Source organism: Chroicocephalus ridibundus, chromosome 2 (genome assembly GCF_963924245.1).
Source record: "Chroicocephalus ridibundus chromosome 2, bChrRid1.1, whole genome shotgun sequence".
Classification (NCBI taxonomy): domain Eukaryota; kingdom Metazoa; phylum Chordata; class Aves; order Charadriiformes; family Laridae; genus Chroicocephalus; species Chroicocephalus ridibundus.
The window spans coordinates 44602337-44618178 of NC_086285.1; the positions used below are offsets into that span (position 1 = coordinate 44602337).

A 15842-nucleotide genomic window follows, 5' to 3' on the forward strand; every position below is an offset into this window, starting at 1 on the left:
GTGTGAGACAGTGCTATTAAGAATTTTAGAATATTAGTATGTATCTGATTTGAAATATAAACCTTATTGTTACACACTAACATTCTTCAAGCTTCTATTCTAAAGCTTGGTACAACATTTATTAAGGAAATGTATTAAGGAGACTTTCTTTCTTATTTTACTTACCCTGTTTTAATATATGAAATGACTTCAAATACATATTCTTTCCAGAGAAAAAAATTCAGACTTAGAAAATAAATCATGTGTGAATGAAGAATATTAAAAGGTCAAAGAGCCAGAAAGCTAACAGAAGAGACTGGAAGCAATATTAAAGCGCAGAAGGAAATTTAAGCTCTTGTTTATCAAGAAATATATAATTTGGATGAAAAACATAGTAAATAGAGATGAATGTGTTAGAATCTTTTTTTTGTTTGTTTGTTTCAGGAATTTTAACATATGTATCCTGTTACTCTGAATTCCTATTGCTTGCAACAGGATTACCTCATTATCCCAATTAGTGTTCTCTTGGATTTCACAGAGATGCATAATGAAGCAGTTGAGTCCCCACATTGCAAGGCTCTTCACCTCTCAGCTCTGTGCACACAAGTTCAGGTTCTTTGTATTGTTATGCACGGTATGGAAAAAGTGCATGGCGCAAAGCCCAAAATAGCTTGGGTGAAACGTCTTCAGCTGAATCTGTGTATGTTACCAAGATACTTGGCTCATCATCCCACAACATTTAGCAGAAAATAATGATGATTTTAGGGAACCGAGAAAAGAAAGTTGGCATGGTGAAATTAAATTTCTGCACTGGTTATGAGCCATTCTAAGCCTATCAGGGAAAAAAAAAGGGGGAAAGGTGGGTTACTTTTTAGCAAACTGCAAGTTGGTTTTGTATGGATATTTTAATTGAGTCACCGTTTCTGAGTGCATGAGTCAAATGACATTTGAAACTTCGGACAAGCACAGAAGCACAATCTGTTGTTGAAGAAATGGGAAGAGACTGAGAACTTATACCATAGTAAATTTAGACCTTCCTCCCCCCCACCCCCCGCTTTGAGAAGTGCTAAAACACAGAGATGGCAGAAACACTGAAGAAAGAAGTAGGAATTAGGAGGGAAAGGACTTGCTCAATAACACTGGATTACAGTATAAGAAATGGTGGGTCCTTTATATATCTAACCAGCAGGGCAGGGTTATGCATGTTCAGATTCACTGGTTTTGAAGGAAAGTGGATTTTCTGAAGGGTTTTTTACTTTTCAAAAAAAAGTTTGTGATTTTATTTATATTCTAGCGAAAACAGATGTCAAAATCTCCCTAGCTGCTAAGATATAGTTGTCATCTTCCAGTGACTGTAAGTATTCTAAAATTTAGGAGGAGACTTTCATCATTCAGTAGTCCTGTGGGCATTCCCAGGACCTCCAATCATGACAACAAAGTGGGTGGTAGGTAGTAACTGCTGTGACATCTCATTACACAGGTGATCAAATACCCCTGAGGGTGGGTTGATCAGTTTGGACCTTTTGCCTCAGTCTGCATTTGGTGTGAATATAGGATGTATCCTGAGGGTTCAGTGCTCAGGCTTCAGTTCAGCCTAAGATACATATGGTTTCCCAATAAGAGCATGAATGGAAACAAAAATGTGGAAATATTTTATTTCGTAGCTTCAAAAAGACAGCAGCGTTGGGTTTTATAAGACATTCATAGCATGCTGGAGTAAATTAATCCTCAAAACCAATATCGTTTATAGAAACTGGAATTTTAAGGAAAAAGGTAGAAATGACTGTAAATAAATTGAGTGTAATTCTGAACATCCCAAAAATATAATAAAGAGGTTCTATATTTTTGCATTAATTATTTAGTTTATTTAGTAAATTTTGCCTCAAGTGGATTTGATTGACGTCTGGAAGAAAATTTAAACATAAATTATAGTAGATGCTTGTTAAATTAAAAAAAAAAAAAAAAGCATTTCCTGCACTACCTCCCATGTCTGACATATGAAATCTAGAGAAAATGGAGATTTTATAAGACACCAGAGTCTACAGTAACAATGTGGAGAGTGTTTCTCTGTATTCAGCTTCCTTAGCATATGAGTTTAAGCACTTAGTGACACTAGCTGAAACGGAAGTGCTTGAATCCCAGAATGTGTCATGGTGTATCTGGCTCACCTTCCCAGGTACCTAACATTTTGTGTGCTCCTGGGATGTTGGTAGTGTGATGCTTAAAGCTGTGTTTGTCCTGATGAAGGTCTGAAACTTATCTCATTACCAAGTTCCTTTTAAGGCTTGCAGACCCATTCCTTCACGTCAGTCTTTTTGTGGAGTAGTTTCCTAGGTCACATGTAATGGTGATTTCACTGTGAAACTCACTCTTTCACATAGACAACTCATGTGAAGGATGTAGAGAAGTACCTAGAATGGGACAGAGAGGTTCCTAGCATGGGCTTTCAGACCCAGCTGCCTCCTGCAACACACTGCCTGTGGTGAGACCCATGCGTGGCCACCCTGGCGTCCCTGCTTCCCTCAGCCTTTTGTGGTGCAGGATTCAGGGCTGTCACGGGCGTGAAGGTGCCAGAACTGCCTTGGCCACCTACCCCCATAGGCTGACACCTAAATCCTAACTGCTACTGATCCTTATCCCAGCTGTATCAGCTTACTGTCAGAGGGCTTTCTAGCTGTCCTTTAAATGACATTGCAGACATCAGTCTTGTGAGACTGGTTCCTTCCTAGGTGAGGAATTGGGTATCAACTGTAATGACTCGTGTGGGCAATTCTTTTAAAAGCTGTTTGCTATCATGGACTTGTTAGAGGAATTTGCACTGGAAGTAAAAATGTGGTGAGGTTTGTGGTGGCTCATACCTTCTGTGAGTGTCCTCTGGCCCCCAGCCTGGGAGCAGCGCATTGCTGTAGTCCAAGGGGCCCTGAAGAAAACATGAACTCTGGCTACTATGGAATGCCCCAAATTCTGTCCTGATGGTGTCACGCTGTTATCTTTGGGACAAACCTTTCCCAGACTCTGTGTTCTGTGGATTCCTTTAGCCGCAGGAGGGGAGGCACAGCTCATCTTTATATAGCACTGGGTGGAGGGGGCAGAGGTTCCCCATGCACATCTACAAAAGATTGTTGTGGTAACATGGGGAGATGATGGGGGCCGTTCCCAGGGACCTCTGCCACCCCTGGTTTCTCCGTCCTACCAATGTTCATGTCAACAGTGGCAGATTTCCCACTTCTTTCCTCCATAAGAAAGACAAACTGAGGAAACTTGAGTTGGAATTTGAAAAACTTTTTTGGTTGGCCTTTCATTCTGCAAAATGAAAACACATCTGCTTCTGATCTCCGCTCGCCAAAGTGGAGAGGAAAGAGATGATATCAATGTTTTGGTTTTGTTCTGTGCTCTGAGTTCGGTTTTATGTGATGGGCTTTTATTATACTCGGGTTCTCGGACCAGTGTTGATGCTGTGGTATGTGTGGACTGTGTGTAGAAAAGCAATGCGATGAAGCGCGTGCCTCCTACCTCTCATTTCCAAGACGCTTTTAGTCTGCCACATGTAAACAAATACCCAGAGAGTAAATTTAGTTTCTCAGAACCCAAAACGTGTTTGTTTTTTCAAACATTTGGAAAGTTAAGTATCAGCCTTTCGATCTGCATTTTTATTCTTAACCTTCAAATGGACCGACAAACTCATCACTGTAGCCCAAAAATTGGCTGCATGGAAATGTAAACACAAATAATAATTTCTGCTTTAATTTGTTATTTCCCCCCCCCATTTTTTTACCACAAAGTTGTTGTATCACAGGCAGTAATTGCTGTCATATTTTGACCTGTGTTCTGAAATATTCTTATTGGGGAAACTGCAATGTTTTATCGTCCAGCTTGCCCAGATTTAGTATTTTTAAGATCTAGATTCTGTTCACATTTAGTCTCAGTACATCAATAAAACATGAATAGATTGGATAATGAAGCAATAACACTAATTTATGTCAAAGAATATAGGTTATTGTTTACGAGTTTGCCAAAATGCCAAAATACTTTATCTATAGAAAGAATTCTTCTTCTCCCTTGCTGAGAAATAAATAATGCCACAGGAATGGTCTGTCACAGGAGCCTCCTGCCATGAAATAAATGGGAGGAGACAAGGCTGTGAAGGTTATTTTCCGCTCTGGAAAATATTTATTTGGTGACACAGCTCTTACTCCTAGTCTTTGGCTTTTTAGTGCTAAGGACTAAATTGTACCCTCCTGTCTGGATGCAAGAAGCTCTAAATTCAGGAAAGCTACTATAGTTTAGTCCAGAATGACGTGCAGTCCACGGATAAACAGAAAATTACTTACGAGGGATGAATAGTCTTATCTTTGGTGTAGCAACATGTAGGGAGGAGAGGGTGAACTGCTGAGGTTGGTGGCTCTGCAGCTTACATCTGTTTAACCAAAACCCAGGGGGGCAGCAACGGCCAGGGCGTTCTCAGTCTGCAAACGACACTCTTCATCTCTGTGCCATTCCTTGTCTTGGGCTGGTTTTCACTGTGACCTGTTCATCCTCAGATGGGATGACTATCAGTCTATCCTAATGATATGTGCTCTAAACCACTTTGTTATTTAAACTTCATCATACTTCAAAATAAGCAGCTTTCCATCTGACCAATTTGCTTTTGAAGTTTTCCATTGGTAAAGGTGGTAAATGGAGTGATGTACATATTGACATATTTCAGTCACTCTTAGTCGAAATATAAGATACTGTGATCAGTGAGAAAATTTTCAGGCTTCTGGCGTATGTAACCCTGGCTAGTGGTTTCTAAACACTCGGTGCTCTTAAAGATAGCCAAGAATTGTCGATTCCTGTTGTTGGTTCGTTTTGATGCAGAAAATTGTATGAAATGGGACATACTTTGTAGGTCCTGTCCAATAAAGGACTTACTCCTCTTCCCTTGGATGCCTTGCTTCCTATGTATTGTCTACTTGTACGTGCTTATAAAATGCTAAAAGCTAGGCAGTCGTGATTTGGAAGAGAAGTATTTTAGAAGAGAGAAAATTGAGCCAAGTTCTTCCTGAGCTTATGCTTTATGGAGCTCTTGGGCTTTGTGCTGCATTCAAGGGAACTGTAAGCCCCAGGAGTATTTAGCCTACTAATTTCAACAGCTTTGTGTGTGAAACAAAGATCTCAAAGCATTTTATCAACCCATCAAATGCCAGTTTTAATCTGACTGTTGAATGACTACTGTGCCTACTCTAGGACTTTTTATTTTTTTTTTAATAATTGTCATTTTTCACAAGTGATCTTTTTTGATGTGTGGAAAGAAAGGGTGAGCAAAACATAATGATGCCTTTTTCCTATGGACTAAAGATATTGTTTGGAATAGAATGAAACAAAAAAAAGTTCAACGTATATAAGAAGCATGCGCAAGAGAGCAATGTGATTGAATAATTCAAAGTTGTTTTTTTTTTTTAAATAAAATAAAAATAATTATTTTTTAATGAGAAAGCTAATTGAATTGGCATTCTATTTAAGCTTTAAAATTATTTTATTCATTCAGTTTAGATACAGGGTATCAAGATCATTGTATGCAGAAATAATTTTTGTCTGCAAAAGAACTAGGAAAAGCTTTGGTTGTTAAGTTAAATTTTCATAATATTTTCCCCATCTTTAAGTAAGATTACAGTCCTCAATAGCGTCTTTCATCCAGTAATCACAGAGCATTATATAAGCCTTGAAAAGGTAAGGAAGAATCATTACAGATTGGTAAACTGAGACATAAGGAATCTAAATGACTCGCTTGGGGTAGCACAGTGATATAGTGGCAGTACAGAGAGCGTAACCCAGCAGCTCTGACTCACCGGTCTTCTGGTAACCAGCAAATCACTTTTAAAGGCCTTGGAAGTGATTCAGAGAAATCAAAATCCTCTTGAGGTGTGTTCTGGTTTTCCTGATTGAAAGGACTGTGATGGAGCAGACTTTGAACCTTACTGTCTGTCTTCATCTTTTGAGTTTACTTACATTTTCTCATGTCATTCCTTTACAAATGGAAAAACGTTGCCAAGTGGTAGGTTGCTGCTTCTACAGAAACAGTCCAGGAAACTTTGTCACCGTGCAGAGAGGTTAGAAAATATGTCCACTATTGCATCTGTTTGTTTTCTGTCAGATGTCTAGGGAAAGGTCTGCCCACGTAGGGAAGCATCGAAGAGCGGTGTCTTCCAGGCCTTCATTGGCCACATGGGAGCTAGACAATAGTCGTGGCTAGATTCTGCAAGACTAGCGAATGCACTACAAATTCAGGAAGAAGATTATGACTTGAACTCCCGTGACTGCAGCCTTTCTAAAATACACAAGGTTTCTGTGTTGCCAGCTCAATGTTTATCTTTTATTCACTTTTCTGTTCTACCTCGCTATGAATGAGAAATACAGCTTACCTCACTAAGGAAGCCAACCGAAGGCAGAATTGTTGCTGTGGCTTTTACCTAATTATTTTCATTACATTTATCCTATGTCTCTGTTTTCTCTTCAACTGTGATGATTGTCTTTTGCTTAATATGAGATTTGTAGTTCAATCAGCTCCAAAATCCCATCAACAGGCCGATAAGTTGGTGGCATCCTCTCATCATCACTATAATTGGCCAGTAAGAACCCTCCAGCTCTCAAAAATTACTCCTTTGTACAGTAGGGTGTAAAGAGAACGATGTTTTGCTAGTGTGAGCTGTAAACTGATATTTGCACAATCTATTTGTATTTACTTTGCCTTATTTTATCCTCTCAATCAGGAGCGAAGGGAATTGTGTAGCAATTGGGCTCTAAGTGAGATGAATCTAGCAGCTGGAAAACACTCAGTTCAGAGCAAAATGGATAGTGTATGTTCACAGTTGCTTCAATAACACATGTTTTAATGCAGGACCGTGTGTCATACTCATTTTTTTGATATAAAATATGCACTACGATAGGAAAAAGTCAATGTATCGGTGTTAATGGGGAATCTTTCCAAGACCTTACTTTCAAGTAGATAAAAGAGTACAAATTTGGGATAGCCAAAGGTGAACAGAAACAAATTGGCTAGTCCATTAGCATAGCTGTCCAGCTGTATCCTAGGCTCTGAGGCCACTCCAAAACCACAAGCCCAACCACCTCAGAAGCCTGCCAAGGAGCCAGCTGCTGCTAATAAAGCAGACTCTACAACTTGGCATCTGGGGCCTGTGATTCCCATCCAAAAGGAATTGTATGTGAAAAAAATATTTGAAATTTGTCTTTTTTAAATAGTGTTTTGCTTTGGAAGAAAAATGCTTTAGACTAAACTTGCAACAAGTGAAAAACTACATAAGAGTGCTGTGGTTGCCATGGGAAGATAAATATCGTTCTTGCATAAGGAGGTTGGATGTTGGAAGGAGAAGTGTTGTTCATTTAGTAACCAAGAGGCTTCTAGTTCAGCATTTCTGGGTTATTGAGTAAGAAAGACCAAGGTATCTTATTATTCATGCTTAGCTGTGTGCACTTGCATGGGACACTTTGCTTCACAGAGCTCAATGGTGGGGTTTAAGCGCAAGGGTGTGTTCCTGAGACTGGAGAAGAATTAAGCACATTAATTTCTTTTAAATAATGAAAAAAGAGAAATTTCATTCATTTTTCAAAGATGAAAACAAATCCTATTAGCCAGCCATGCTAAATTAATAAGCTGCTTGGAAGGATCTACAAACCAGTTCATTCCCACCACACTTTCCCTTGAATAATGAAGCATGAGGATTGAAAAATGAGTTGGTTGCACTGGTTATTTGAAAAATTAATGGCAAAGCCAGCTCTGAATTCCAGCTCCCTTTTGAAGTAAAACATGTATATTTTGCCTAATACTTTTTTTTCTAGCACTGCAGATCCTGTGCTCGGCTATGTTGGCAAAACATCTTTCCCAGATTTCTGCAGCTGGTGTCAGGATGTTTAGAGCCAGTCTGGAAAGCAGTGCTCCTCGTGGCTCTTGTGGCAGAGGAGTTAAGTGCTTTGCCCCCAGGGCCGATGTCAGAACAAGGCCTAAATTTCCCGCTGTTGGGTGCACATGTAGCTCCCCAGGCAATGCCCCCCATCGGCATCGTCCAGGATCCTGTCGCAAGTGGTCCATATCTGGGATCATCATCAGGTTGCCATTAATTTCTTTCACTCCAGGTATTACGTGGAGATTAACGAACAAGACCCTTTGCTCATTCGGAGGCAAAACGCATACTTGTGCCATCAGTCATACACTCATCGTCTCAGGAAAAAGAATTCAAAGTTTTCTTCTGACCTGAAGCTTTTAGTCTGGCAACCAGCCAGAAGATGTCATCAGCCTCAGTATAGGCAATTTTGTAATCTTTCTGCCAAGGGTATTCTGGGGTATTGGATATGCATGGAAATTACTACGGGCTGCAGTGGCTGAGATTTATTAGCGAAGAGTGTTTGGAGTATAGCAGTGCTTACTGGTCTGAGAAGATCGACATCCTCCAAACTAGATTATAGCCACCTCTCTTCCCACCCTTAAAGCATCTCTGTGGATGCTGCTGTAAACCTGGGCGTTTTTGTGTTCCTATTGTCTGAGCAGCTCTCGCTTGAGGGACTACCTATTCCATGGCCTAATTCTCTGGGTATACTGAGGACTTTTCTTTCTTTCTTTTTTTTTTTTTTTTTTTTTGTGTAGCTGGGGCCTTAAAATTGGTGTAAATGTAATTCATGTTTGCTTCTAGGTCCCCTTTCAGCTGGTTGAGAGGGATAAAATGTCTTAAGCTTAAATTAGAATTAGGCCCCCAGTGCTTTCCTCTGTGTGAGGATAAAGATCTTATAATAGAATGAAAATTGTTCTTTGTATTTCAAAGGTATATTTCCACTTGTTTTTTTCTTGCTTGTTAGGTTGGTGTGAGAATAGGCCATTTACTCATTATCCCCTGCTAAGACATATATAATAATAACAATTAATAATTAAAGTACATAGCACTTTATTGGCTTACAGAAAATTCTGTCCTTGCTTTACATCATTTATGTGCATTCAGTGTGCGTGGTAAACTTGGAAGCATGGAGTAAAGAAGTAAGAATGTTACCTTGATTATTTTTTTTTTTTAATTATTTTTTTTAAAGTTTATATTACCAATGCTCAAAATGTGCAAGATTGACACAGGATATTTCCCGGGCTCTTGATAATACTGAAGCAAGTATGTGCTACACATAGTCACATTTACCTCTGCCATGGCTCTGGAGTGCTCAAAGATTTAAATATGCTTTCAGCCAGGATGTTTAAGACATGTGTCTGTGTCTTTGTCAGAGGTTACTATTCCCTCCAGTTTCACCCAGCCGTGCCATGGCTGTGGCGTGGAGCCGATTTCCAGGACATGCCCGTGGCACTGGGGCTCAGTTGAGGCCATTCCCTGTGCCTGGTAATTGCGGCTGCTGCTTCAGCTCTCTATTTCTGGGAATGACATTGAAGCTTGGGTGGGTGGGGATTACCCACTGATAAAATGTGTGTGCAGTGAAATATGATCCGTACGCATTAAGTGCTTTTGATTGTCAGCAAAAGTATCTACACAGATACTCGGGGAAGGAAGCTCATTGCCCTTTCTCTTTCACTGTAGATGAGAGCAAATGTCATTACTTGCTAGCATGGCCGTCGCACTGTCCATTAAACTGATTTTTCCTTTTAACGAGTCCTACTTGAGTCACATTACAACCAGGCTAGATTGCAGAAGGATTCTGATGTCCTGATGCTTGATGGTGTGTTCCCACTCTCCCGGTTTAAATGGGAGAAATTGGGAAGAGAGGAGGAGGGCAGCAGGAAAGGCATTGTTGCAAGTGTTGTACTTCATGTATTTCATCAAAACCTCTGAGCTTCACCTATCACTGGTAGTCCCCTTATGTTCTCCAACTTTTTTTGGTTCTTCTAAGTAAAGGGACCTGTTTGAAAGAGTTTAGAGCTATTAATTTAAAAATATCCATCTACTGAGGCTCTGATCTAGTGAGTGCATAATTATAAGCACTAAAGTAGGGCCACTGAAATGAAAGGGGCAGTTGATTAATGTGATCAGAATTACTCACAGACTTAAATATTGCCTCCGTTCGAGGCCTAAATGCAGAATGAGCATATTAGAAATCACTGAAGTGTCTTTGCTACTATAATGAAAATTGCGTATGTTTTGCTTTTGTTAGTCCATTAGCACATCATGGTTAACTTAGCGTTGGCCCAACATTTACCTGCAGTTGTAACCACGCACACTGCTAGCGGAATAAGCTGATCGGCTTGCAGAAATGGGATTTCCCCCCCTCTCAGCAGGCGCTTATGTTCCTGGAGCCCTGCCTCCGGTTCCCCCAGCTGCCCAGCCAGAGCCTTGGCCCACAGCATCCCCCAGCTCCTCCCTTGGATCTCCTCTTTTCTGCATAAGTCCCAGTGGTGACAGGACACGGCCTCCTCCTTCCAACCACTCCTCTGTTCTCCTGACAAACACTCTGTGCTGCAAATAAATGTGCGGATGGTTAGAGAGCTGGGGATGGTTGCAACAGCTTAAATTCTCTGTTGTTGCCCCAGATCGGAGGTGCTTGGCTAATTTTTATAGCATGTGTGTCTCTTCTTTCATAGCATGTATTTACCAGGGAGTTAGGGGAGAGGGTTGTTTTCCCTGTGAGAATCCCTCCCTTTTTAAGCGATATTTCTCAGTTGTGTGTGTGGTTTGTGGTTGTTCAGAAGTGGGTAAGGTTTTGAGAGGAGGAGGTCCTAACCTGATCATCTTTTCCAAACCCTGTTTCTCTATAGTGAAAGGTGTCCCTAATGACAGAGTCTTTTCAGGCTGCTTTGGATTTTTTCCCCTCTCAGGCTAGCTAACTCTCTGCCACCTGACTGTGTGTGTACTGGATGCTCCTCATGTTTACAAAAGACTTACTACACTTCTGGCATCAGCTCCCATACCTTTGGCTAGATACTTTTATTTTTGTCTTAGCGTATTCTGAAAGCAGATTGTGTTTAACTTCTTTCTTTAATACCAGCCACTCTAAAGTATCTGTCACTTCAGAGCTTTGTGATCTAGATAAAATCGGCTCATAATCTAGCTGCTGCGGTTCCAGATTAAAAAAATAAAGTAAAATCATACACTTCATAGCCATGAAGTGGGCGATACCCAAAATCTGGGCCTTGTTTTGCATTTTGAAAGGCGTTGCTGGCTGGGGGCAGGCACACACACTGGGGGAGTGGGCAGCTGGCGGCGGGCAGGGACGGCAGGACAAGCATCCCTCAACGCATAGCTCGGGAGTTACCTGGGTAAAGCATGTGAGTCTGCCATGCTTTTCTTTTCCAGTAACAGCCTTTTTGTTTTGTTTTGTTGTGTTTCCAGCAGTCCTATGCACCAGCTCCCCACCCCATGGCTCCTCCCAGCCCCAGCACAAACAGCAGCAACAACAGCAGCAACAACAGCAGCGGAGAGCAGTTGAGTAAAACCAACCTGTACATTCGAGGCCTTCCACCCGGCACCACTGACCAGGACCTCATCAAGCTGTGCCAGCCGTAAGTGCACTTAAAATCCTCCATGTCTTCGGGTAGGAAAATGTCAAAGCTGGCCTTTCAGTGTACACTTACTTATGTCCACAAAAAGACATCAGAAGCCTCCCACGCTTGAGGGTTAACTGTTATTCCTTTAGTTTGAACAGCTAATTAATGCCTGTTGAAAACCGTCTGGTCATGAGTTTGGGGGGATAGAGAGGTGAGGGCCTTCACGCTGACTTCTGTTTAATATGGTTCCTTTCTTATGTTTAAAGGAGAATTTGCATGGCAAGAAGACTTCCCTAACGGCAGATTTTATAGTTACAATGATCTGTGAATCATAACCCAGTGCACAACAAAACATGGGTGTTCCCACCTCAGTTATTTATCACACCTTTTGATTGCCATGTCACACATTGCCAGGCTCAAAGATTGAGAAGCCTGAAAGCCACTGAAGGTGGCCTTGTAGCAACCATCTAATTAACTGCAGTTCCACTGAAAACTGATGGTGTAGAAAGCAGCACCTTCTACCTCCCCGTTTATCTTGAGAGTCATGTTTGCAGATTGTACTCATAAGTATCAGTTTTGTTGTGTTCTATTCCTGTTGAAACTGGAGAGGCAGCAGGAAGGAGCTCTTTGCTCCTCATGCATCATTAACAGAACTGTTTCCTAAAATGTTGCACCCTGTTACCCCTCCTCACTCGACTGAATGTAGCGGCTAATACCAGTAGAAATGAGAACCTGATTGGACTTCCAAACTCTTAATTATTATTGATGACATGTGGGAGGGGAATAATCTAGTTTGAGATTCTAACCAGAGATCACCTGGGTGGAATTTACATTTTTTTTTTGTGTTGAAATAAGAACATGGAGAGATTTGAAAAAAAAAAAAAAAAGAACACACCCTTGTTATGATGCAGAACTGCAGTGGTTTTGCCATAGAATAGTCTATTCCAAAAGACAACAGCATCACTGATATTTTTCATCACAAATCAGCCTTTAAAATAGGGATCAATAAATGAAGTTTGGTAAAATAAGGAACATTCTGGGGCAGGTCTACTGACTTGAATCCAAATGGCGGCTGTTTCGAAGCTTGCGATAGGAGTAACAATTTAATGGAGTGTTACAATTTTATGTCATTCTGACTTTGAACAAAAATGCTGAAAGACTTCCTTAAGTATGCTTTATGTGGATATGGCTGGCCGGGACTGGGACTAGCAGTCTTACTGAAGCGATATCTGAACTTTAGCAAAATTATGTGATCTTGAAACTCTTCCCTGTGGCTTTCTCCTACTAAAACTGCTATGGGCAGAACTGGCTCACTGTTCACAGGAGTATAGCATGCTGGTGATTTTTCATATTTCATGCAAGCTGAATTGCGAGTGTACCTGTCTGACATTTGTACAAACTACATTCATTGACACTTCCCGCTTGTGACAGTCACAGATAATCCCAGTTCAAGGGCCAGATCCTCTGTAGGTATAAATTGACTGTAGTCTGCTGACGTTCAAAAAAACTATTTTGCTATACATCTTCTTGCAGTCTGACCCTTTCCACGTTCAGATAAATGCTTTCAGCCGAGCAGCTGATCAGGAATGAACTAACTATTCCTAGAGGAGCTTCACAGCTGTGGCATTTAGTGCTGCAGTTGTGGTGTGAGGTGCAAGTCAGCTGTGGTACGAGCAGTGTTACTTGAATCATGAAGTTCAGAGAGCATGTCCCTACCCCTTGTCTGCGTACGGGAAGTGCACATCAAGTATCTGAGAGCTTCCTTTCGGCACTGTGGTAAAATTTTTAATGTGCTCCACTAAACTTAATCTGGTCTGTGATTAGAGGGCTTTGTCTTGCTATCGTGGAGTTCCTGTGCGAACAGATGCTCTTTAAGAAAAATGCTGACATTCATTTTGCTGATTTTCTATCCTTTGGCTAAGTGGAAGTGAGGAGAAACTAGATAGTTGTTCTGTCTTTTTTTCAGAATAGTAAAAGTATTTATCAAAGCAAAAGGGAAAAACGATATAGGGAAAGTTTAAAACATCTGAAGAATTTGTCATGGCAGCACGTAGATTTTTAAAGTAATATATTGCAAGACCTTTTCTTTACCTTTGCAGATGGTTACACAGTGGAGGTGGACAAAGGTCCAAATCCCTTCTCTCCACCCCTCCTCTCCCTCCAAATGCAGTCTGTATTGCAGCAATGTGCTGCTATATCAGCAAGACATACACTGTCTCTTCAGAAATGGTTGTCTCCTATAGAACCCTCTCGGTTTACATGGCTGGGGTCTCATCACGCGCTCAGGACTTCCTGTGAACAGGTATTCACAAAACTGCAGAAGGTGCTGGCTCTTAGGCTTCCTCCCTAGAAGTATTAGCGTAATTTGCTACAGGTTTTGAGGTGAAAACCTGAATTCCAATCCATAAACCATCTTATTATTTTGCAGTAGAGGATTTTGGGAGAGCTGCATTTAAGGGAGGTGTTCGGCAAAGCTAGCTTCTGCCCAGGACACCAGTTCCCCAAGGCAGGCTGGCAGTGCCTAAAATGGGCCCTTCTGAACCTATATCCTCCACTCTAGCATGTGAGAAGGCTGCCAGCACTATAACAGTCACTCGCAATGTCTGGCATTTGGCAGGTCTGAGGAATAATGTTCTAAACCCACAATATTTCTCTCTCTGAACTACAGGGAATACTGGAAATACTTACGGCTATGTACATCTATCATAGCTCATCCCATTTCCGGGTTTATTCCAGCAAGGAAGCCACCCTTTAAGTGACGTGTAACGTTTGTTATTTTAATTGCATTTTGCCTCATAGGTTATGGAAGGGAAACCCTTTAATCAGAATTGTTTGATAAAGTATGGGGCTGTTTTGGTGAATCCTGCCCGCTTTTCTATATTTGTGCTGTGTGTTTTTAGGTGGTGTGTATCGCACGCTAAACAGAAAACAGCAGACTGGAGTACCATTGATGCTTGAAGTGCAGAGTCCATTACACGTGATGTCAGACGTTTCTGACAAATGTTCCGACACTATAAAACCTTTTATCAATTTAAGGGTAACCTTGTCACAGTAATCTGTCAAACTGTTCATATAACTAAAGGAAAACAAGTCATCATAGGCTGTACAGTAGCTGAGTAAATAAAAAAAAAAGAATTGCTACTGGAAGATTTTCTTTTTGTGTGGTTCTAAGCCTCAGTATTTGGTTTAACGCGTGTCCAGCAGAGTTGCATCAAATTCTCTTTTGCAGCAGGGAGCTGTTAAATTGCGCTGTATCTTTTGGGGACTTCGTGAAAGTACTCTGTCAAAGGTTACATTGAAAAAGAATGAACAGGAATGTTTAGCAAGCAGGAATATGTTGTTCTTTTATGTATATATCTTCTGGATTTTCATAAACAGTGAGTAAAGGAACTTCCAAAGATGGACCTAGGCCTCTCTTAACCTTTCCTGAGGTTTTTAAAAAAGAAGCTTTATACCCATCTGTGATCATATTGATCATCAGAAATTTTTAATCTAAAAGTTTGATTTTTAAGTATTTCATAAAAATAATAGCAAATATCACATCATTAGCATTTATTTCTCTGAGGTACACAGTCTCTGCTGGTGCAGTGTTACACACTATTATACGTGTATCTTCGCAGTCAAAATATGCTTTTCATCAAAAAGAAAGATAATCAACCTTAAGATGTAAAATTATAGATTATAGACAGAAAAATGTGCATGGTGTGTCACTGTACAAGTAAAATATAAATGATTATCTTTGAAATATTCATAATCTGTCACTCTAATTTTCATGCATGGTGTTATATTTCATCCAGAAGAATTCAAAAATTCTCTTAAAAACATACACAGATGGCTTAGTTCCCTGTTGGTATACTGGACACATCCCGTTCTTACTGACTACATCCCGGTGGAGATAGATGGAGGGAAATCTCATGCACAAATTAAACATTTGAGCTTTATTACTTTGAAACATTTTTAATCTCAAAACCTCACAGTCAGTCTCTCAGGATTTTGGTCTTTCTGTCTGTCTTTTCTTACATGTTTGCACTGAAGAAGACTTAGACCCAAAACTTTTTAAAAAGATAAAATAAATTTTGGAGAAGAGAATGGGAATTTGGGAAAAGAGATAAACTATCTCTTCCCCACCCCCAACCCCTCACCCTGCCCAATTTCAAAAGAAAAATAGGCTTAAAAAGAACAAAAAGAACAACATATGACTTAAAAAAAAAAAAAGCCGTGTGCATTGCACTATTAAGACATTGTCATGTATTCAAAAGATAATCCCTGTCCACCTTGATTCAGTCATGGCTTTTTCATGCCCTGTCTATAGTCTGAAAGAAAGCTACTTCAAACTTCTAGTGTCTGGTAGTTTAAACTTACATATGTCTTGTCCTGATTTAGTCCTTCCCCCTTG

At 40.4% G+C, this 15842-nt stretch overlaps 1 protein-coding gene across 4 annotated transcripts in view; it reads left to right on the top strand.

Annotated features, from left to right (window-relative positions):
• RBMS3 (RNA binding motif single stranded interacting protein 3) overlaps positions 1-15842 on the top strand; it is a 609999-nt gene that overhangs the window by 245721 nt on the left and 348436 nt on the right. For 2 of the 4 annotated variants that reach the window (XM_063325233.1, XM_063325235.1), the window contains one exon: positions 11295-11461. In XM_063325233.1, coding sequence (XP_063181303.1) covers positions 11295-11461 — 167 coding nt within the window. Of the gene's footprint in view, positions 1-11291; positions 11462-15842 lie in introns of all 4 variants that reach the window. The other 2 variants (XM_063325234.1, XM_063325236.1) reach the window with 1 other exon arrangement.